This window comes from Pongo pygmaeus, chromosome 12 (genome assembly GCF_028885625.2).
Source record: "Pongo pygmaeus isolate AG05252 chromosome 12, NHGRI_mPonPyg2-v2.0_pri, whole genome shotgun sequence".
Classification (NCBI taxonomy): domain Eukaryota; kingdom Metazoa; phylum Chordata; class Mammalia; order Primates; family Hominidae; genus Pongo; species Pongo pygmaeus.
Window position 1 is genome coordinate 44,915,324 of NC_072385.2, and position 21,062 is coordinate 44,936,385.

The following is a 21,062-nucleotide window of genomic DNA, read 5'->3' on the forward strand; positions in this document are numbered from 1 at the left end:
AACTACAACCTGTCCTGAGCACCTAACATTGTAACACACATCAGAGATCAGACTAACCACCATGGTGAAGTTGATTACAGTGGGCCAGCAGGACCACACAGTCTCTCGCATGGTGGTAAAGCCCTGAGCATAAGCCCTCATCCTAGGCTGGTTTTGTAGTGAGGGTTGGTAGTGCCAGCAGCTGCACTCTCCTCTGTGGTCTGTTATGAAATGTAGTCTATTTCCAGGAACATTTTGCAGGGCTGGAGTCCTGCATGGGACTTCAGTCCTTTGAAAACTTTTCTTCACGACACAAATCTCTCAAACCTTAAATTCATTCTGAAATGATATTTCTAGCTCAAGCCTGTAAAGGACTTTATCCAGAGTATAATCTTTGAATCTATTCTCTACAGGAGGTGTTTTTAAAGGTAGAGAACTAAGCAAATAAAAAAGAGCCCATATCCAAGGAAATAATAATCATAACAGTAACAGCAACAACAGAAACACCATCTACAATACCAATTGCCATCTACTGAAATCTTGAAGACTTCTTGTGCATTGAATGCTCCACTAAGGGCTGGAACAACAGCCTTTTCTAACCTGACCACCTCGGCATGGGCTGCTTAGTGCATGGAGGAGGCAGGTGGTCTCTGCAGTTCCGAAGCCCAGTGCCATCTGCGGCTATTATGCATGTCTCTCCCAGTCACCCTGCTGTCCAGAGCTCATATCAATGCATGGAGTAGGTCTGTGAAAGAGCAGCTCGGTTAGGACCAGAGGGAACCACGGAAACTGCAGCTCAGCTGCTCTGATTCTTGTTACTCTGGCTCCCAGGTGCAGGAAACACTGGATGGTTCTGCATGTCAGTGAAACTTTCTCAACGTTGTTGAGTCCTGTTACCTGGCACCACCTGCTGGGAAGGCGCAATGATTAAAGCTCAATATAGATCAATGGTCCTGGATGCACTGGGAAGACAATAGGTATGATCTGGTTTACATGTGTGACATTTCTGTTTTTATTCCAATTTCAGATACCACCAGAGAAATTGTGATGACAGTCTCCAGCCTCCCTGTCTTTATCTCTAGGGGAAAAAGCCACCCTCACCTGCAGAGCCAAGTAGAGTATCAGCAGCTCCTTAGCAGTGTATCAGTGGAAACCTGGGCAGGCGCTCAGGCTCCTCATCCATGGTGCATCCACCAGGACCACCAATGTCCCAGCCTGGTGGAGTGGCAGTAGGTTTGGGGTAAACTTCAGTCTCATTATCAGCAGGCTGGAGCATGAAGATTTTGCACTTTAACACTGTTATCAGCATAGTAGTGTGTATTCCACAGTGATTCCACAGGAAACCAAACCTCCACAAGATGGCTGGTGTTTTTTCCTCAAGCCTTCTGTTTACTTACGGGAAGCTACTATGGTGGCTGCTCAGTTATTGAGAGAAAACAATGGAAACTTCAATAAATAGAAGTTTATACCACATTCTTGCATTATAAAACTTAATATTGTGAGTAACATAATTCTCCCTTAATTAATTCAATACAGTGACAATTAAAATCCCAGAGGACATTTGTGAAATTGAAATGATGTTTCATATATATATAGTATATATATACACACACACACATACCACACACTATATATATACACACACACTATATACACACACTATATATGGTGTACGTATATATATATAGTGATATGTATGTGTATAATATATATAGAGAGAGTGTGTGTGTGTGTGTATATATAGATACATACACATCACAAATACATTTAAAAAGGACAAAAATAGCCATTGGAATCTTGCCTAAGAATAACAGGTCGGGCTGGGTGCGGTGGCTCACTCCTGTAATCACAGCAATTTGGGAAGCCGAGGCGGGCAGATAACCTGAGGTCAGGAGTTTGAGACTAGCCTGATGAACATGGAGAAACCCCATCTCTACTAAAAATACAAAATTAGTCAGAAGTGGTGGTGCATGCCTGCAATCCCAGCTACTCAGAAGGCTGAGGCAGGAGAATCACTTGAACCTGGGAGGCAGAGGTTGCAGTGAGCCAAAATCATACCACTTCACTCCAGCCTGGATGACAGAGACTCAGTCTCAAAAAAAAAAAAAAAAGTGTTACCACAGACCATGCATACTGAAAGAGAAAAATATCTTGGTGAGGTAATTTAAAACAAGAGACATGTACTTTCTCACAGTTCTGAAGGCTGGGAAGTCCAAGGTCAAGGCGCTGGGAAGTCCAAGGTCAAGGCACTGGCAATCTTTTTGTCCCATAAGGGCTGCTCCGGTTTCCAAGATGGTGGCTTGTGGCTGTGTCTTCATGTTGTGGAGGTGGAAGGGCAAAAGAGACAAACTCTGTGTGAAGCCACTTTTATTGGGCATTCATCCCATTCACAGGGGTGGAACCCTCATGAATAATCGGCTCCCAAAGGCCCCACTTTGTAATCCTGTTGCATGGGGTAAACAGGAATCTTGGATGAGACGCAGACATTCATACCAGTAATCAGTAGAAAAATATACAATAAGTGAAAAGTATTGGATCAATAAGATATCTATATTACATCAAAATGAATCCTGACCTCTACATTTCAACTCTATATTATATAAATATCAACTCTAAGTGAATCATAAACTGAAATATAAAGGCAAAATAATAAAGCTTTTAGTAAAGAGCATAAAAACAGATATGATAAACAGATGCAGAAATACATTTCTTAAAGAGGACACACAAAGCACTAGGCACAAAGACAAAGATTCATAAATTAGCTTTTATTTGTATGAATTCCTTCTTATAGGGTTTTAAACAAATAAATTAAAAATATTACTTGATGAATACATATAGAATAAATTAACAGAGAGGAAAGTCAAATTATAAAGAATATGAGATTCAGAATTCTGATTAACTGTGGGGGGAGATAGGCATATGGCATTGTGGAAACCCCACCCAGAGATCACACTTTTAGGGGAACCTGTAGAATGGTAGGCCTTGTGACAGCCATCTTGAAGGATATAACTGGCATCAGTCAACCCTGTGGCCCAAACAATTCATATCCCTCTTACATGTTAAATGCTCTAATTCTCACCCCATCAAGCCTAAGTATTATTCCACAATAGTGTCAGGGCAAAATTCAAAGTATCATCATCAAAATGATGTCCTGGGGACCTGATGTCAGTAAGATAGCCGAGTAAGAGATACCAGGCTTCACCCCTCACAAAACCCAGCAATTAGTCAGTTATCCAAGAAGGCCAATACCTTGGCAGGGCTGAAGAGTTCAATTACAAACATGCAGCAACATGATAGGGTAAAAAGCCAAGAATAAGCACACGCAAAGGATGGCTGGAAGCTGATGGCACACCCGAGAGCCCTGATACCTCTAGGAACAAAGAAAGGGGAAGCAATTGTTATCAGCCAGCGGTGGTGCCACTGTGGGCCCCATAGCCTGCTCTGTGGGAGGACCCTGCAGCCTTTGCTGCTGATAACCTTAGCAGCCACCCAGGCAATCCCCCACCATTCAGCTTTCCTAGTGGAGGCCCTTTAATGTTTCTTGTCGAGGATCACAGCAGCCTGCTCCACAGGAGCCACTGGTGCTTTTGCCTGGACGGTTACCTGCAGCCATAGTTGCGCACTCCTCAGAGAGGGAGATGCTGCTATACGCACTCCGCAGTGAGGAGCCATTATTTTCTCTCCTGTGACAGGGCTACCTCCCAGCCCCTTGGCATCAACCTTACCCTCTGCACTGCCCCAGACCCAGGCCTCAGGGTCTCACCCTGCCCTGGCAACTCAGACAGTAAGCCACCTTTATGTGGACTAGCCCATGCCCAGCCCCAGACCCACTGTCACTGCAAGTGCACCCTCGCCAAAGACATCAAAGAAATTGAGACGTGTTTATAGGCATACCTCAGAGATATTGCTGGTCTAGTTTCCAATCACTGCAATAAAATGAATATCATCATAAAGGCAGTCACACTCATTTTTTGGTTTTCCAGTGCATATAAAAGTTATGCTGACACTATCTTGTATTCGGTTAAATGTACAACAGTATTATGCCTAAAAAACGTACATATCTTAATTTTTCAAAACTATTGCTGAACAATACTGACATAGAGACAGGAAGTAAGCACCTACCGTTGGAAAAACGGCACCAAAAGACTTAACTAAGTTAGAGTTGCCACAAACGTTCAATCTGTAAAAATCACAGTATCTAGAAAGCATATAAAGCACAATAAAGCAAAACACAATAGAAGGAGATACAGCTGTATCTTGAAAAAGGATGAGAGCTTTGGGTAAGGACAGTGTTAGGTTTTGAAGGGAAGGAAAGGGTTAAATAAAGACAGAGAGAGAGTTGGCGGCTCTACAGCAAACCAGGTTTTATGTCCAGCACAAGACTGTGGAGGTGGGGGACTAGCTTAATACTAGAGCCTGCTGCCGCTTACAGGCTGGGGTACTTATAGGTATGGGCGGGAGGGGTCTAGACGGTATTACTTGCTGCCCGGCAGGACGTTGATAACATGTTCCTGTGGTCAGCCAGTTTTGCCAAGGATGTTCCTTGGGCCCTTTGCCCAGCAGGGTGTGATAAGAATAATTATTGGACCCACTATCCAGCAGAAGACGACAGGGATGTTCCTGTAGTCAGGTGGTTAGGCAGGATGTTTCTCACACTTCCAACCCCCGTGGAATGTTTCACTTTGACCAAGATCTACAAAATGGCGGGGGGCTTACAAAATGGTGCACTTCGGACTAACAGATAGGAAAAGTCTATGGCCTTTTGCCTGGAACTGCTTTTTTTCACCCAAGCTTCGTCAACAAGAATTTTAGAACTGTAGTTTTACCAGCTGAAATGGTAGCAACAACTAGAAGCTTGTTGCCAAAGGGGATTGACTTGAGCTGAGATGGAGAGTAGAACAAGATCCTTCAGTGTTTTCAGCTAATGGTGCTGAACTCTGCAGGAAATGCCCAGAAAAGGCCCAGAGTTTTGCAAGTCCAAGGTGATGACCCTGGTTGGGGAGAGTGGTACACCAGCTAAAACTTGATAATGGATTACTGGAAACCATGGAGTCATAGAATTATAGAGATCATCCCTGCACACATTCTTAGAATGAGCAGATGTGACTTAGAAATTGCGTATTTGAGTGACAGAGACCCAAGTGGGCCCAGTGAATAAAAGTGAAGGAGGTATCTTTTATGTGCACACTTCAAGCCACACACATATACATTGGCAGAAAGTAGATTATTGAGCTCAAGGAGTTTGAGCAACACAAATGCCCAAGTTATTGGTGATTACTAAACTGTGCAGACACAGGTATGGCTTCTGGCTAAAACTTAAAATGAAAAAAAAGCAGAAATATCAATGGCCGAACAGTTAGTAAGGGATAGATTCTACAGCATAAGACCAGGCAAGCTATTAAGAGGAAATTCAACAATCTTAGAAAAATAAAACAGAATGCAGAATTATATATTATTTGTGAGACATGCAAAAATATATTATCAATCGGCATTTTTCCATAAAAATTCCTGAAAAGAAAGAGAAAATCATAAACCATATTGAGATAAATCAGTCAGTGGAAGCTGACTCTTAACTGTTCCTAAATACTGGATTGTGCTAAGAGTTTTAAGTGGTTGTCACATAAATGCTTCAAAGAATATTCAAAACTATGAGCAAGGACTGAAAAAGGAAAACATAAAGACAATGACTCAAAGAATGGGATCGCTCAACAGAGAAAGGGAAACTATGGGAAAGGACCAAATAGGAATTCTACATGAAAAATATAAAAACAATATGGAAAATTCACTAGATAGGGCAACAGGAGTTTAAGCTGGCGGAAGCATCAATGAGCCTAAAGACAATTTAGTAGAAATTATCTAATCTGAAAAAGAAAGAAAACAACTAAAGGAAAATAATCATGACCTTAGAGGTTTACAAGTCAATGTGAAGAAGACCAGAAATATGCAATGAGTCAGAAAGGAGAAGACAGACAGAAAGTGGCCAAAAAAATTTTGGAGGGATGACAAAAGCTTTCAAGAAGCAATGAAACTCATTCATCTATAGAGAAAAGAAATCGAAAGAACTTATTCAGGACAAACACAATGATACACATAACTATACATATTATGATTAAAATGCTGAACCAACGACAAGGAGGAAATCTCAAATGCATCAAACATAAAATGACTCTCTATATACAGAAATACAGTGATAAAGCCATCAGCTAACTTTTCATCATGCCCAAAGGAGGCTAGAAAACAGTGGAATGACATATTTAAATGCTGGAAAACAAAACAAAACAAAACCAAGGATTCAATATCCCATGAAAGTATGCATTCAAAATAAAAGTAAAGTAAAAACATTTCTTGATAAACAAAAATGAAGAGAAATAATTACTTAAAGACATGCTGTATAACAAATTCTCTAGGAAATTCTTCAGATTCACAAAAAAATGACAGCGGACAGTAACTTGAATCTGTAGGGAGGAAGGAAGGCCTCAAAAGTACTAAGGGAACAAAAAAAAGAGCTAGACCAAACAAACGTGTTTACTTCCGTTTATATGAGGTTTCCTGCAGAGAAATCCAATCTATTTGGACAGATGTCAGAATGCCAGTTTCCTTGACTGGGTTGGGGGAACAGCTGTTTCCTGAAAGGTAGGTACATGAGGGAAGAATCTGGAGATTCTGAAGTATTCTACAGTTTAATCTCAGCGGAGAATATATGTAAAACTTTATTCAGTTGCACTTTTTAACATTTCTGTCCTTTACTTTGTGTGTGTTTTATTTAAATTTTTTAAAAATTGAAAGGGCCAAATCTGAACTCTTTTAAACAAAAATGAACAAAAACATAAGAATTAGTAAATATTTGTGGAAACATGGCCTTATTAACAAGAAGTATAAAATGTGCCTGGGAAAGTGCTATGAAACAAGAAATCTGTTAGAGAAGACAGAAGGAAATACTTAAATTTCTCCCACATAGGCAGCATAGATTTTATGCCTATTGGTTTCCCTCCAAACAGAGAAGATATTTAAGTCATTTTGCTCACAAGAGAGACTTCTACCCTGTCCTTGCCTCTTTCCACCCCACTGCACCCACCAGGTGATTTGCATATTATCCCTTAGGGAGGAATTTCCTTGTGAGTCTGAGATAAAAGCTCAGCTCTAACCTTGCCTTGACTGATCAGGACTCCTCAGTTCACCTTCTCACAATGAGGCTCCCTGCTCAGCTCCTGGGGCTGCTAATGCTCTGGGTCCCAGGTAAGGGCAGAAGGGAGATGAGGGAGGAGAATGGCATGGAACAGTGAGCTCTGGGGGCCCCACTGCCTCTATCAGCAGTGATCTCTGGGGGTCTCACTACACTCCTATGTGTGTTCCTTTCCTGTATTGGACGTGCACATGTTGTCCTCCAGAATGGGGTATGTGATGATGAGATCTGTGAGAGTGAGGGAGATTCAAGAAGAAACAAGGATCTATGCTCTGGGAAAGACTGACACAGAAAGAGGGGATGGTGTGGGGTCTTCTGAAGACCTCTTTGAGCCTTGGATCCCTTGAGTTCCATTTTGAAATTGTATGTTCTTGAAATATGAACAAATACATATATAGCCTGAAATAAACAACAAACCAAAATTTATGAAAATTATGCATAAAGTTTATACATAACCTTGCTCTTCTTTCTATTTATTTCAGGATCCAGTGGGGATGTAGTGATGACTCAGTCTCCACTCTCCCTGCCCGTCACCCTTGGACAGCCGGCCTCCATCTCCTGCAGGTCTAGTCAGAGCCTCGTACACAGTGATGGAAACACCTACTTGAATTGGTTTCAGCAGAGGCCAGGCCAGCCTCCAAGGCTCCTAATTTATAAGGTTTCTAACCGGGACTCTGGGGTCCCAGACAGATTCAGCGGCAGTGGGGCAGGGACAGATTTCACACTGAAAATCAGCAGGGTGGAGGCTGAGGATGTCGGGGTTTATTACTGCATGCAAGGTACACACTGGCCTCCCACAGTGGTACAGCCCTGAACAAAAACCTCCCTGTGGGGTGGCCCAGCTGCCCACATGTAGTGCTTGTCTGGGGAGCAGCTCAGCAGGGTCTCAGAATCTGTGTAAGAGGAAGATGCTGGAGAACCAGGGAACAATTCACAGCTGAGGACTCTGGACTTTGAGAGCCCAGCCACACCTCAGGCACCACTCCTTTGTGCCCTGCCAGTTGCCACAACCTTGACTGTCATAAGCAGCAGGAGAATGAGGGGTCCAAGTGCCCTGTGAGTAAACAAGCAAGATGGAAGGGAGAGGAGAATGAAAGCTCACCCTAACTCTCCCTACCTTGTGTAAATTTGTTAATTAAATGTAATCAGCAGAGCAGCCAGGCCATGGGCACAGATTGTGACAATCCATGTTGGATACATCTTTGGGTTTAGCAGTTTTTGGCATATTGTTCAGAGGACATTTGATAATATTTAATGTTGGTATTTTGCCAGGTTTCTAACTTCCTGCTTCCCCTATTCTCCCACTCCCAAAAGATAGTAGACACAGCATTCTATACCAGTTATCCTAAGGGGAAGCTGGCTGAGGACAGTCAGTAAAAATCTTGGTTTTGGAGTATCAAATAGATTTTTGTAAATTCATAGAAGATACAAGATCCTAATGCTAAAACTGTTTAATTAGCCTTAGTTACCTCTTAATGATAGAAAAAAGGAGTCCCTGAAATTCCACAAGTTGTTTTCAAAAATAAAAAGCATATCCTGGAAAATGTAGAGTATATAATTTTTCCCATAGAAAACTGGAAAAGTACAGAATGATATGAACGTTTTTATTTCCAAATGTTAAGAATTTAAGATTGGGCAGACATTAGGGACGAAAGCATGAAGGAAACACAGGAGAGGTCAGCTTCAATTAAACTGCCCTTGGCCTTTGGTAGGTAGGGATGTTGATGGTGGTGGAGTTGGCAGTTCATGATGTGGACCCAGGAGGCCTGATATGTTTCTTGTGAAGAATCACAGAGCTGAAGGCACCACTACCTGGCTTCCTGGGTGGAGCCTGCAACACTGTGAATTTTCTGGGAAAATAGTGCTTTGGGAAGGGTTTTAGATCTGTAATCACCAAAGGCTTAGTGAAATCCCTGTGCAAGGCGACCTGAGGTCATGCCGCTCATATCTTGTCAACCCCACACAGCCAAGCAGAGCATCTGAAACTCATTCTGCCCCTAGAGACTGCTGGTTGGGTCTGGAGATGTCACAAGCACTGACATGGTGAGCAGAAGGCCCAGCAGGGTCTACACCAGCAGGGGGGGCAATAGGGATGGAGACCAGTGTCCATGATTCAGACATGTATTTGGGATGCTCTGTGTAGCCTTGGGGATTGGGGAGCATGCTGAATCTGTGGGAGTTTTATGTCCTTGTAGCCCAGCACCTCCATCCCCGCCGGCTGACTCAGACCTCAACACGTGTCCCGTGGAAAGCACGGGCCATGTATAGAGGCTGCCCTGTGCAAGCCCCAAGGCTCAGGTGGATTCTCCTTTCCCAGGAGAGCTCCTCTGCCTGTGCCAAGTCAGAGCTTGTTTCCACAGGCAAACTTGGCTGCTATGGCAGAAGGACAAAAAGTCAGGTGAGCATCAGCTCAACAATGAAAGGTTCTTTTTACTATGGAATTTTAGATCATTCATTCCTTATTCCTTCCACTACTTTCTAAAGTCATTTAATTCTAACTTTGGTATTCTATTATTTTAAATGGTTTGTACCTTTTGCAGTGGTTGTTTTGGCCTTTCCACTTCTATCTACATTGCTGTACCTGGGAATGAAGATTCCTTTCATTTTTTTTAAAAACACAAATAAAGTTTTAGAAGTGACTGTATTGGTACTATTTGGTCAAAAAAAGTAAAACATTTTTAAACAATAAATTAATGTATTACTTTCACTGTACCTCGTCAGTACTTGGACATAAACTTGATTCCCACATTCTAACAATAGTGATATAAAAAATGTATGCTTTCCATAGAGTCAGTTTAAAATAGTGCTCTATGAATATTTGTGAATTAGTAATGAGCCTGTGATTTACGTGCTATGGCATGGTATGACTAAAGTAAAACAATGTTGCAATCAACAGGATAAAGTAATCCAGATTTAGATTGAAGAAATATGTTACATTAGAGATAATTTTCTATTAAAGATAATGTATTCCATGACAAGCATAATTAAATCTGTAGTTTTAACCAGACAGACAACATATACAGTACAAATCAGGTTTATAGCAAGTGGTGTATAAGACAAAATTAATAACAAGTCTCCAGAGTATATTTTTACACATACCAAAAAGTAAGGACACACATACAATCAAAATTTTATTCATTTCTTCATCACAGGCACCAATTTGGAGCCTGGAGATGCTGCACGTTCTCCTGTGAGCAGAACACTCACCAGCACCCTGCACAGCCTGAGGGCCTCAAACACAGCCTCCCTAGGAGGCTCGGCCTCTCAGTGCAGCACCAGCAACTGCAGCGCCCAGAGATGGAGTCCACAGCAGGTGGGCTCAGGTGAAGATGGCTGGAGAGCCTTTGAAGAGGAGGCCATGAGTCCTCACTTACAGGCGTGGGCTCTACTTCTGTGCGAACAGGGCCAGGGCCCCCAGGAAGCCTCCCAGAGCCTCTTCCTTACTCCAAACTTTGGGCCCTCAGGCCCCACAGACTCTCCAGGGAGTGGCTGCCATGTCCTCTCTGGAGCAGCCATGAGGTTCCCTGCTGCCCTCTTGGCTTCAGGGATGCTCGTTCATGTCACTGGGAGGGGATCCTAGTGGGTTGTGACCTCACCTGCTGCCTCTGATGATCTTCGGGGCACTTTTTCCTCCCTTTGCCAAATGACCTCACTCTCACCAACACTCTGAGGATTGAAAGTTGTCTGCACTGCATGATTTTTGCTTTTGAGCAAGTCAAAGCTCACAGGGGTCTCACACATGCATAGCCTGTATTAATATGACACACAATTCCTATTTTCACTTTTCCTATCTTCCAATTTTCTCTGCACACTTACTCACCCTTCCCATCCACTTTCTCCTGTGAAGCTGCTAATGTGGGTTTTTATTTCCAGGCTGATGTGATTTCCTTGCTGTAATACTAGACATGTGTTCATCACATGCCCACATTTTTAAGAATAAAATATTTTGAGCATAATTTGCTCTTCTTGTACTCATATGTCAGGGTGGCAGCTCAGGGGATTGGTTTGAAAATTTATTTGCTAAAATGCATGAATATTTCTAGAAATTCAGGGTTATAAATTCAATGTCTTCTTGCATCCCACAAATTTTGATATGTGTTTTCTTTCACTTCAGATTGCTTTGAAATGTCCATCTGTTGGTTTCATCTTTGTCCCAGGCTTTATTTAGTAGTATGTTACATAGTTTTAAAATATTGAGATTTTTTTTCTGATAGCTTTCTGTCATTGATTCCTAATAAACTTCCCTTGGCTTCTGAAACTTTATTTTGTATGATTTAAATCCATTTAATTTCTTTCAAATAGCTTGTGGCCCAAAGCATGATCTCTCTTAGCTAATGTTTTAAAATGGCTATGGAGTCTGCTGTAGTGGCGGAGTGTTCTCTCAGGGTCAGTCTCACCCACATGGTTGATGGCTTTGGCAAGTCATCTGTATCTGCATTGGCTCAAGAGACAGTGTTGCCTACAGTGCAGGCTGGACCTGCTGCAGAGCTGTTTTCTGCCCTGGGTCTCCACTAAGGGCTGGGAAGACTTCAATGTCACCTGGATGGTGACATGACCAGTATTCCATGGTGTAGAATCTGTTGCCTCTAGATTCCAAAAAGGCCACTGTGAGCTTCCTTCATTTTTTAAAATAAAGTCACTCTTGAAACAGAATGGAATGGAATACATATACCTATCATCAGGAACTCTGATTCTTCCAAGTTTATGAAGCACATATTACAGTAACCTTATTGATTTGGGTAAACCATTTAATGCCATTTGATGGCAGCTATAGAGCTGAGTACCCAGAAATATGAGCTGCAGTGCAATACCAGCTAGGAGAAGTCAGCCTCCCAACCATAACCAGAGTATGACCAGGCAGTCACAAAGAGTTCTCAGGGAATTTTCTGATAATTTTCCTTGTGTCGGGGCAGTTTCTGGCCTGGCTTTCTAATGAGGAAAGGGTAAAAGTTGACACTATGATGTCCTGACTTCTACTGCACCAACTCTTACCCAGTCCTTCTGTCAATAACTCAGTAGGGTACACAAGTCAAATTCTCAATAGGTATATTAACGCTGTTCCAAGTTCTGGTCTAAAGTTTTTATTTCTTTTATGGATTTGCCTATTCCATTGAACATTTTAATATCTTGAATACGGTTGTGCAAATCATGCCTTTGAGTCTCTCTGCAAATATTAATATTGGGGCAAATTTAATAACAGTTTTCTCATGATGTCATATTTTCTTACCAGTTCAGAATAAGCTGAACTGTATGTAATGACAAATATTATAAGCTAGTTTGAGCTCAAGACAAATTACTTTTACTGAGATTTAATACCTTAGCATTAACCTGGAAACAAAAGATGTTGCTCAAGTTTAAGGGTCTATTCAGGAGTATCATAAACTTGCACATATTTGCTACAGTATTCCACAGGATCAATAGGTTTTCCGTTTTAATGTGCTAAATATAGATACTTTTTGTGCAATCAGATTTTCTGGGGTAAGCCGATAACAGAGATTCTCATATTAGCCTTTAAATTCTACCTAGGGCTGCTAAGATTTCACAACACAAAAAGTCATTTTCTGGGTTGACGATGTTCTTCATTTTCTAGGGTAAGAATATTAAATATGAGTAAGAGCTGGTGAAGTAAGTTTCTAAGACATGGTCATATCTATAGTCCTTTGTTACACTTTATAATTTCATGCCCTGACTGCTTCTAGGAGGTTAAAATTTATTTCATTTTTATTTTATTACTGATCTTGCATTCTTTTCTTGCTGGGACATATTTTAGAAAAACAAATTTCTGGAAGTACTGAAATATGAGCACAGTTGATGCTTCATAGAGCGTGTGAACTTTGGGTGATCGTTGACTCCTGGCCAAGAAAGGACCAGTAAAAGTGAAATTTACTACTGTGACATGAAGCTGCTGCTTCCATAAGGCAGAGTCACCATTTCCAGGTGTCCATGTAGAGGCTGTGCAGTTATTGTTATTATTATTATTATTGTTGTTGTTATAACAAGGAATGAGCACCAGGTAATTTGTTCAGCCCCTGCCTCTTTCTTGTTCTAAACTTTAGATTTTTATGAACAGGAGTTGACAGGAAGAGGCTAAAAGAGAATTTTAGTTGATTTTATAAATTAAGTGATTTAATTTTGTCCCTGATTTTTCCTGAAGGTCTTAACATTTCTGCATTCAAAATTCATATGAGTATTTTGTTGATCTTAAAATTAATATAAAATGAGGAGTAATAAGTGTCAGAATTCTCAAATTTTATTTCTAATTTTTCTGTAGGTGAACCATGTTCTCTAAATTAAAAAGTGAGAAACAAATTTCTTTGTCTTCTTGGTGTATTCATACAAATTTTCACATCACAGGCAGTTTTCACTGCAGTTTAAAAGGCTCAAATTCCCAATTCAGTCCCCAGAATCTTCTTGGAGTCTCCACCCTCCACCTCTCAATTAAACCAAGCTTTAATATAAGGTCAAAAAGACAACTTTCATGTTCAAATGGTGGAAAAAAATTAATAACCTTCCAGGCAAGTTGTGGTTTTATAGAGACCTACTTTTGAGGAGTAGTTTTATAAAGACCCTATAAGGGTGAGAATTTTGAAGGAACTTATAAGATGCAGAAGGCTCAGGGAGGCAACGGAATTATTGTTTCACCTTTTGTATTGACGTTTGGTGAAGTGGGCTCTGCAGAAAGATTAACATGCAGGAAGGAAAAGTCCAGCACTGAATCTCACAGCTCAGTCTGTTGTTTTATAAGACTTTTTTCCATTTTTTTTTTTAAGAAAAAGTAAAGACAAATAATTCAAACGTTTGGAAACAGATTCAGATTTGGCAGGTTTTGAACAGGGTCTGAAGACTCAGAAACATGTTACATGTTGCCTTACATGTCAAACATGTAAACAACTCTGTTTTCCCCAGTTTTGAGAGAGAGAAATTCTCAGAAGCACAAGATATAGACATACAAGAAGACTTCATTCCCTGAGCTCTCTGTGTACCAGAATATTTATCCATGAATCTATGCCCCAGTGGGTGAAATTTTCAGTTAGTGAGATAATGCAGACAGCTTCATTCTCACGTGTCTGGAGCCAGGAATCCAGTCACAGGACCTGCAGCATCACAGAGGCAAGCTTCCTTTATGGGTGACTTTGTCGTATTTTTTTATTTTTATTTTTTGAGATGGAGTCTTACTCTGTCACCCAGGCTGGAGTACAGTGACGTGATCTCCTCTCACTGCAAGCTCCGCCTCCCGGGTTCAAGCCCTTCTCCTGCCTCAGCCTCCCAAGTAGCTGGACTACAGGTGCCTGCCACCACGCCTGGCTAATTTTTTGTATTTTTAGTAGAGATGGGGTTTCACTGTGTTAGCCAGGATGGTCTCAATCTCCTGACCTCATGATCTGCCCGCCTCTTACACAGGTGCAAACTCTCACTTTTAGTCAGGAAAAACCTCCACTGAGGTCCAGGTGGAGAACAGGCCTCTGTATGTCTCAATCTTCTCCAGAACAGTGTGAGTTTGCCTGTTTAGACAAGTACAGTCTGCAGAACAAAGTTTACAGAATGGGTGACAGTGTTGTAGAAATGAGCTAAAGATGGCCAGTGCAAACTGCCCCTATGTGGTGTGTTTCTAAACTGCAGGCTATTTCTAAATGCCCTGTGCCAAACTCAAGCTTTCCAATCCAGTCATTTCAAAACCAGCCCAAAGAAGATTTTCTTTTTTTTTGGGGGGGGATGGATTCTTGCTCTGTTGCCCAGGTTAGAGTGCAGTGGTGCGATCTTTGCTCACTGCAACCTCCGCCTCCAGGGTTCAAGAGATTATCCTGCCTCAGCCTCCTGAGTACCTGGGACTACAGGCACGTGCCACCACACCTGGCTAATTTTTTGTATTTTTAGTAGACATGGGGTTTCACCATGTTAGCCAGGATGGTCTCAATCTCCTGACCTCATGATCTGCCCACTTGGCCTCCCAAAGTGCTGGGATTACAGGCATGAGCCACTGCGCCCAGCCCCAAAGAAGATTTTTAGCCATTCAGAGAATGCTTGCTTTTCATATCACAGAAAACCTCACCCACATCTGTTAGCAGTAGGTAAGATAAGCCCCAGGAGATGAAAATTGCAAACCACTCCTGCCCTCTGTGTATCTCAGACTCAGATTAAGCTGTTATCTGGCTACCCCTAGACAGAGAATGCCTTTCTCCAATGTTCCTTTACCTTAGGAGTTCCCTTGTTCTCCACCTTTTCTGAGTAGCAGCCCTGACATCTTTGATTCTAGACAGTCTCCTGCTGTGAGGGACTCCTTTGGGCAGATCAGTCAAAGCTTCACCCAACAACAGTCATGTGTGTTACTGCCACCCTATGGACATCTTTCTCTTTGATCAGAAGCTCAGTTTCTCAAACTCTCTATCCACCCTATCTATCCACCCTACAAATACTGACTCCAGCACAATGGACACAATTCCACTTCTGAGGCTGTCTTCTCAAGTCATACAAATAATACACTTGCCTTCAATTTTATGGACTCCAAACTAACAGCATCTGCCAAGTAAGATGCAATAAACCCCACCTGTATGAGTCCTTCCTCATTCAAGTGATCATGGTCCAGATTAGAGAAATACAGAGGCCTGCTCCACACCTGGATCGAATGGAGACTGTTCATCTACCTTTTTATCTGTGTCCACCATGGAGCAACCAGTTTTGTCTGCTGTTGCGAAGCCTCTGCATACTCTATTAACATTCAGGAGAGAGATTCCTGTTTAGAATTAAGAATATTATTCTCTAAGTTTAATAGTATAGGATAATTACAAGGCCTTTAGTATAGGGTAATTTTAGAGCCTTTTTATGAATGAAAAAATTTTTACAAAGTATTACATTTTCAGATATGTAATGACAAGAGATTATGGGATAAAACAGCCAATCCCAATGGTAAACTTTGTAAAGCTTTGTCATTAATTTTCAAAGGAAACAGCAGTACTCTCTGAAGTTCAGCACCTTAAAGAATACTTTGTAAAACTAAGATTTTGAAGAATTGACTAATAGTCAAAGCAAGCCTGACAGATTTATTACTGTTATTCATTTTCCCACAGTGCAAGTTTCTATATAGGATAGTGGGTGGAACTGATTATTCATTTAACATCTTTTCAGACTAATCCGTTTATACCAGTGATAAGATGTACCTTAATGTTCTCTTTTAGATAGTGTGTTTCTTTTGTGTGTTTACTTTTATTTTTCTTTTCAGCATCTGATGTTTCTGACTCTTTTAACTATTATGATGAATTAGGAGTTTGACATTTTCAAGGCTAAGAACCACATTTGACCTGATCAGCATCACAAGAAAAAAGAGGTCAATGCCAGGCACAGTGGCTCACTCCTGTAATCCCAGAACTTTGGGAGGCCAAGGCAGGTGGATCGCTTGAGGCCAGGAGTTCGAGACAAGCCTGGCCGACATGTGGCAACCTCGTCTCTACTAAAAATACAGAAATTAGCTGGGCATGATGGACAGCGCCTGTAGTCCCATCTACTCCAAAGGCATGAGAACTGCTTGAACCCGGGAGGCAGAGATTGCTGTGAGTGGAGATCGTACCGCTATACTCCAGCCTCAGTGACAAAGTGAGACTCTGTCCAAAAAAAAAAAAAAGTCAAATACATAAGATTTACAAAAAGTAATGAAAGAGTAGAATAAATAAAAGTTTAAATAGTGAAATATGATACATTTATTCTAATCCTACTTCCACATTACAATTTGATATTGTCAATTTAGGTTACTGCCATGATGTTCAACATTTTAAGGTCAATATCATTTTTACTCAATTTTTTTCACCAACTTTGTTAAAACATCATATGCCAGTGCATTTCCCAGAAGATAATCAGGACAAGCTTTGTCTGGGATAATAACACCTAGAGCTCTGTTTTGTTTTTCTGGGTGTGTGTTCTTTACCAAGTAAATCAGACATTGTATTAAATCATTGAAGATTACATAGCACTAGCAACTTTCTTTTAATTGCTCCCAGGATTTTTGTTGTTTTTTTTCAGGACAGTGACAGTCCTTGTGAAGTGATTTGATGCACGCATCATTATTCAGGAGCCGCTAAATTCAATGTTAAGCACATCACTGACAAATGAAGAATATTCAGGTTGTTTTCCTATTGTAACAATCAGCTGTGTGGTAGATTCACATCCCTGAGCTGTGATCATCTTTCAATAAAAACCTAGGAAAATGTCGTCCATAGTACTGCTGACCCTGAGACTTAAAACCATGGATCCAGTTCTTGCTCTTCCTACATAGAGAATCTCATTTTGAACTGTGGTCTCATGGCTGTGGCTGTGCCACATACAGGCCAGGGGGAGACATGGGTTCACACTCAGAGTTGACAAGAATTTGGAAGCCCTGACACCCTATAAAATGTTACTTGCCCAAGATCGAAACTTTCAAATTCAGGTCCTTCTTCCTACTCTACTGATGAATTAGATTTTGTTAGTTTCCTCCAAGGGACACTTTATATCACATTGCTCACAGAGAAGACATATCTACCCCCTTCACCCCCCACCCAATGGCTCTTTTCACACCACTGCACCCACCAGGGGATTTGCATATCGTCCCCTAGGGAGGACCCTCCCTTGTGAGTCTGAGATAAAAGCTCAGCTCTAACCTTGCCTGGACTGCTCAGAACTCCTGAGTTCTTCTCACAATGAGGCTCCCTGCTCAGCTCCTGGGGTTGCTAATGCTCTGGATCCCTGGTAAGGATGGAAAGAGATGAGGGAGGAGGAGGGGGTCGGAGGGTGAGCTCTGGCGGCCCCACTGATTCCCATGTTTATTCTAACTATGTGTTAAAGGAATCTGGCCTATGCTCCGGGGAAGGGAATTCATATTTTGCCCTGACAATGATTAGAAACCTCCTAAAAGCAGTGCTCTGAATAATATCGTGAGAAATGAAAGAACTCTTGTGCCTATTTAATAAAGTGTTCGTTTACAAAGTTTGTTTTTATGATATGAATACAAATTTGTAAAAATAAAAGATTAGCCATAAATCAATATTATAAGGCAAATCTCAAAAGTTGCTCATTATGCTTTCACATAACCTTGCACTTCTCTCTCATAATTTCAGGATCCAGTGGGGATATTGTGATGACCCAGACTCCACTCTCCCTGCCCGTCACCCCTGGAGAGCCGGCCTCCATCTCCTGCAGGTCTAGTCAGAGCCTCCTGCATAGTGATGGAAACACCTATTTGTATTGGTACCTGCAGAAGCCAGGCCCGTCTCCACAGCTCCTGATTTATAGGGTTTCCAACCGTTTTTCTGGGGTCCCAGACAGATTCAGTGGCAGTGGGTCAGGCACTGATTTCACACTGAAAATCAGCAGGGTGGAGGCTGAGGATGTTGGGGTTTATTACTGCGCTCAAGCTCTATAGTCTCCTCCCACAGTGGTACAGACCAATACAGAAACCTCCCTGCTGGGGTGTCCCAGCTGCTCACTTGCACTGCTTGCCTGGGGAGCAGCTCAGCAGGGTCTCTGAGTCTCCAGAAGAGGAGGCTGTTGGTGAACTCAGGGGTAGGGTTTGCTGTTGAGGGCTCTGGCCCCTGAGAGTCTCAGCAGCACCTCAGTCCCACATGGTCAAAGCTCCATCAGTTGCCAGGCTCATCCTCACCCTGCCTGTCTTGCCCACGTTTGCCAAGCACATTCAGTCAGCATAACAGCCAGAACATAGATGCAGTTTAGTGACAACACAAGTGGAATACATGTGGAAAATGACCAGCTTGGGGTTTATTTTACACAAATTAATACTTGGTGATAATACTTGGAATTATTGGGAAATTGATATTTTCCCACTTTCTTTACTTTTCATGTCACTTTACCACTCACACTAAACTGCACTTTCCAGTGTCGTGTTGGAGAACGTGTTCTATACAAGCTGTCCTCAGAGGGAGTATGGATAATAATAATTACAAAAAATGTTTGATTTCTGACTATTCTTAGACTTTGTAAATCCATGGCAGATATAAGATCTTAATGCCAAAAGATTTTGATTTGCCTCAATTACGTTTTTCCCAGTGAAGAGGGAGTTCTTGCAACTCCAAAAGTGAGCTTCAGAAATAAGCACCACTGGCCGGGTACAGTGGCTCATGCCTGTCATCCCAGCACTTTGGGAGGCTGAGGTGAGTGGATCACCTGAGGTCAGGAGTTCGAGACCAGCCTGACCAAAATGGTGAAACCCAGTCTCTACTAAAAATACAAAATTAGCCAGGGCATGGTGGCACACACCTGTAATCCCAGCTACTTGGGAGGCTGATGCAGGAAAATCACTTGAACCTGGGAGGCAGAGGTTGCAGTGAGCCGAGATAGCACCACTGCACTCCAGCCTGGGCTACAAGGTTAAACTCTGTCAAAAAAGTAAATAAATAAATAAATAAATAAAGCAGCATAAACTGAAAGATGAAAAACACAGAGTTTACTAAATATGCCACAGGAAAAATGCAGAATTATATGAGAGTTGTTTTTTTTCGTCAACCAAATTCTAATTGTAAGAGTATTTATTCTAAGTACTATTTTAGGGTTGATAAATTTAGTACTATGTCATCATAATAAAAGGTTTCAAATGTTACAAAAATGTATTATTTACTTATGATATCATCATTACCAGAAAATGAATCTGGATCATCTGTTTTGTTGTAAAAACACAGAAAATTTATTCTTTCAGTAGATTCCATGTAAAATAGTGTTCTAGTGTTATAATAATCTTTCAAGCTCAATGATGAGCTATGTCAGTTACATATTACAATATTGTGTGATAGACACAAAATGATTGAAGCAACATTACTAGAAGCTCCTGCTTCAAATTTAAGGTTTAAAGTATATTTGAGATGATTTTCTACTCGAAGATAATGGATTTCATGGCAAGTGCAATTAAAATTCCGAAGCACCATTTCTGTTGGGTTTAGTAGACATTGCAATATTTATATAGAAATCAAGCAGACTGAAACTGTGAAAATAAGAAACATAAGACACTGAATACACTATTTAAAATGCTAATTAATGCATCATGGAGCTTAAAAGTTATTACAGAATGCAGGGAGAGAAGACAAGCATAAGTAGCAAGGGCAGGAACTAAGCAATGCCATCACCATCTTTGGCCATCAAGTGATTGACAGCACCTAGTGACCTAAGATTCTGCTTTGATGTGAGACAGGGGAAAAGGCCCAAACCACTCAAGGTGTTTTTTTTTTTTTTTTAAAAAAAAAAACAAACAAACATACAGCCTGCATGGTGCTGATACCTCAAGGGGCGATACTCTCAAGTCAAAATGGTGAAAAATAAATGATTCCAAATACTGAAAGGGATACAAAGAGAATCAGAGCATAATTAAATGTATTACAAAGAAGTTTCAAAATATGGTGGACTGAATGTGACAAGGTTTCTCTGTCTGTACCATGGCAGTGCAGAGGCAGGCAGGTGGCCTTGGTGGTGTGGGTGGCTCTGCTCCATGAGGTCACTCAGGTGGGCAGGAGGCATGACCATCCTCAGCGCACAGCCTTCCTCCTTCCTCACAGTCTGTGCCTCCACGGCCATCCTCAGCAGCATGAGGTGGAGCAGAGTGAAGGGAAAGCTGTTTTCTTCTAAAGGCCAAAGAAAACTCCAGTTTTCCACCAGGGATAAATGTTCTTTTGTGTAAAGCACAGGTTTGTGAAATTTTTCACCAAGTGAATCATGTGAAAAACTCACACTTTTTGTTGTTTTTAATCTGAAAATGTATTTACATGATTCCTGGAAATAATTTTTTTGAATATGTGATTATATTGTGGCAGTCTACCTGAAGTTGTCATTTACCATTGAGAATTACTGCTAAAAAGTCATTTGATAAAAAAAGACTCATCTGTGACAGACAGTCCTCCTTTGGAAGGACTCTGTCTTTTTATCCCTTTAT

The 21,062-nt window shown here is 41.3% G+C and overlaps 1 protein-coding gene and 1 gene segment (V, D, J or C); both read left to right on the top strand.

The window, feature by feature from the left end:
* The first annotated feature begins 7,142 nt into the window (after positions 1–7,142).
* On the top strand, positions 7,143–11,401 carry LOC129026530 (uncharacterized). The gene is made up of 5 exons (XM_054473722.2): positions 7,143–7,215; positions 7,645–7,820; positions 9,129–9,205; positions 9,523–9,560; positions 10,315–11,401. Exons 1-5 carry the CDS (start codon positions 7,167–7,169, stop codon positions 10,740–10,742), a joined length of 768 nt encoding a protein of 255 aa, XP_054329697.1. The 5' UTR covers positions 7,143–7,166; the 3' UTR covers positions 10,743–11,401.
* Positions 11,402–17,826: 6,425 nt separating this feature from the next.
* LOC129026688 (immunoglobulin kappa variable 2D-29-like) lies at positions 17,827–18,551 on the top strand. The segment is given in 2 exon segments: positions 17,827–17,878; positions 18,247–18,551. Coding segments are annotated over 2 exon segments (354 nt in total).
* Positions 18,552–21,062: the final 2,511 nt, after the last annotated feature.

What these genes read in the sequence shown, in the direction of transcription:
- LOC129026530 (XM_054473722.2), top strand. Translation starts at nt 7,167, where the DNA reads ATGAGGCTCCCTGCTCAGCTCCTGGGGCTGCTAATGCTCTGGGTCCCA. An exon ending in ATGTCACAAGCACTGACATG is followed by an intron (nt 9,206 to 9,522) that starts GTGAGCAGAAGG and finishes TTGTTTCCACAG; the next exon opens with GCAAACTTGGCTGCTATGGC. An exon ending in GCAGAAGGACAAAAAGTCAG is followed by an intron (nt 9,561 to 10,314) that starts GTGAGCATCAGC and finishes TCTTCATCACAG; the next exon opens with GCACCAATTTGGAGCCTGGA.